This window comes from Larimichthys crocea, chromosome XIII (assembly GCF_000972845.2).
Source record: "Larimichthys crocea isolate SSNF chromosome XIII, L_crocea_2.0, whole genome shotgun sequence".
Taxonomy (NCBI): Eukaryota; Metazoa; Chordata; class Actinopteri; family Sciaenidae; genus Larimichthys; species Larimichthys crocea.
Window position 1 is genome coordinate 27,081,174 of NC_040023.1, and position 2,803 is coordinate 27,083,976.

General features: G+C 40.6%; 1 protein-coding gene across 11 annotated transcripts in view; it reads left to right on the forward strand.

The window, feature by feature from the left end:
• Positions 1-911, forward strand: part of ubr5 (ubiquitin protein ligase E3 component n-recognin 5) — a 29,334-nt gene extending 28,423 nt beyond the window's left edge. For 10 of the 11 annotated variants that reach the window (XM_010746611.3, XM_019256548.2, XM_010746615.3 and 7 more), the window contains one exon: positions 135-911. In XM_010746611.3, the coding sequence (XP_010744913.1) occupies positions 135-347 (213 nt within the window). In that variant the 3' untranslated portion in view covers positions 348-911. The remainder of the gene's footprint in view (positions 1-134) is intronic. The other variant, XM_019256550.2, reaches the window with a different exon arrangement.
• The last annotated feature ends 1,892 nt before the right edge of the window (positions 912-2,803 follow it).

The following is a 2,803-nucleotide window of genomic DNA, read 5'->3' on the forward strand; positions in this document are numbered from 1 at the left end:
AAAAAAAAAAAAAAATGAAAATCTCTGGTACTTGGCTTGTCAGCAGCCAGTCATAGTATCTTGGAGGCAGTTTGGCCTCGCCTCACAAAAATATCTCAATGGGACATGTGAGTAATGGTTTTCCTTGTCCTCAGGTGTACTTCTGGACATCCAGCCCTTCTCTGCCAGCCAGCGAGGAAGGCTTCCAGCCAATGCCCTCCATCACCATCCGGCCTCCAGATGACCAGCACCTCCCCACAGCCAACACCTGCATCTCACGTCTCTACGTGCCACTCTATTCTTCAAAACAGATACTCAAACAAAAACTCCTGCTAGCCATTAAGACCAAGAATTTTGGTTTTGTGTAGAGGTCCGACTGAAAAGAGTTTAAAAAAAAAAAAAGGAAAAAAATAAAAACATGTTTACTGTTGTGTAATATTTACCTAGCTCCATTTTTGTAGATTTATTTTTTGTCTATACAATTTTATGAAATTCGACATACTGTCGCTATCTCCCCAGGCGGTAATATTTGTTTGTGTTGTGAACACAAACAGCTTGTTATTTTTATTTCAATTTTTATTGTTTTTTTTTTTGTTTTGTTTTTTTCTCTTGTGTTGATGAAGAAGAGGTATACAGTCCAGAACATTCCTGCATTGGCACTGTAAATTGTAAAGCCCACAGCCCTGCTCTATTGGCTTAAACCTTTGCTTCCCAGGAATGTGGTTTGACAGAAGGCTGTCTGCCGAAACCCAGCCAAAGATGACAGCAGTAGAAGTATTTAAAAGAAGAAAAGAAGACACACTGTGATTATAAGTTTTTTCCTTCCCTAGAAAAGTACTATCACTGACAGTTCACTGCTGCCTTTGTGGAAAGTCCTCTTTTTCTTGTACAGGGGGAGTAGGGAATTTCAAAATAAACTTGGATGCAAATAAGTTGTCCGGCATTTTTATTTCAGTGCCTCGTGGTAAAGAGTAGAGGGAAATAAATGTTGCATTAGTGTGAAATATAGATGCTGTATAATCTATTAAATAAAAATAATTGTGAGTAGGCTCCTCACTTGTAATAATTTTTACCTGTTAAGACCATTTACTCTAGATAACTACTGTAGTAGTAGTAGTAGTAGTAGTAGTAGTAGTAGTAGTAGTAGTAGTAGTGGTTTTATTTATTTGCATTAAGTAACAAATTGGGAAATGAGGTGTGTGTAGTAGCATAGACATATATACATAGACGCCGNTATGTATATATGTCTATGTGTAGTAGGACTGTAACGTTATTTGAACTGACGGTTTTAGCCAATCAAAAGGCAGAAATCGTAGCCCCGCCCAATTTTGTTGGAGCTGTCACGGCCCGTTTGTGTTGCCTTCAAGTGATTTGGTCAAAAAGGGAAATTCGTGTACTCGCATCAGTATGATGGGAAAGATGTTTAAACGACACCCAACAAACGACAAACGTCGTGACTTGCTTAATGGACTAAAGCAGCTTGTCAGCGACTGATGGCAATTATGATACAACAAAAGTAGTCAATTAGCAAATGTCATCCTATCATCCTACTCTTTACGCTGCCACTTAAAACACATAGTAATAATGATGTTTTTTTTATTATCAATCTCCTAAAACAATTATGTTTAAATCTACTTTTTTGGACATTTATCACTGTTTGTGATACAGCCTAGTCCTAGTCTTGCTCTCACCATCATACAAGCCTGTGGTTCAGCAGCACCCAGTCACAGTGAGGACAGGGAGGACCTGGTATCCTGAGGCCATGGAAACACTGCCTGGAGCCCTGGAGTCCACAGACTGGGATGCTCTCTGTATGAGCCACATGGTGAGGACATTGATGGCCTGACTGACTGTGTCTCTGAGTACATTGGGTTCTGCATTGACAACACCATCCCCACTAAAGAGGTCTGCTGCTACCCTAACAACAAACCGTGGTTAACCAGCGACCTGAAGGCCCTTCTCGATGAGAAATAACATTGGGCCCCCCAGGGAACTGTGCCGTCTCCATTCCTCTTCACCACATACACTGCAGACTAAGTACTGTCATCTGCAGAAATTCTCTGATGACACAGCCATTGTGGGGTGTGTTGAGGGCGGGAGGAAGGCTGAGTACAGGGACCTGGTCGACCGCTTTGTGAAGTGGTGTGGGGAGAACCACCTGCAGCTGAACGTGGCAAAGACAAAGGAGATGGTGGTGGACTTTAGGAAGAACAAGCCCCTGCCCTCTCCTGTCAGCATCGGTGGGACGGATGTGGATTTAGTGGCTTCATACAAGAATCTGGGTGTCACACTGGATAATAAACTGGACTGGTCCACCAACGCAGAGGCTACAAAAAGGGCCTGAGTTTGCTTTACTTCCTGAGGAGGCTCGGATCCCTTCATGTCTGTAACAAGATGCTGTAGATGTTCTATCAGTCTGTTGTGGCGAGCACCATCTTCTTTGCTGTGGTGAACAGGCCGACAGACTGAACAAACTCATCAGAAAGACTGTTGTCTGTTGTCGGCTCTACCTGTCACCTTTTGCACTCTGTACCTCACCACTCCACTCCAAATACCGGAACATATACTGCATATTATATGTGATATGAATATTAACTGTATTGATATTATCATATTTATACAATATTCTTATCTTTTGCACATTCAACTTACATATTCATAGTATATTATTTATAGTATGTATATCTTGAATAGTCACGTATTTATTATGCATATATTATACATATACTATATATCATATTATATCATATCTTGTGTATATATACACATATATTTATACATGTGTGCATATTATATATTATATATTGCAGTTGTGTATGTATGC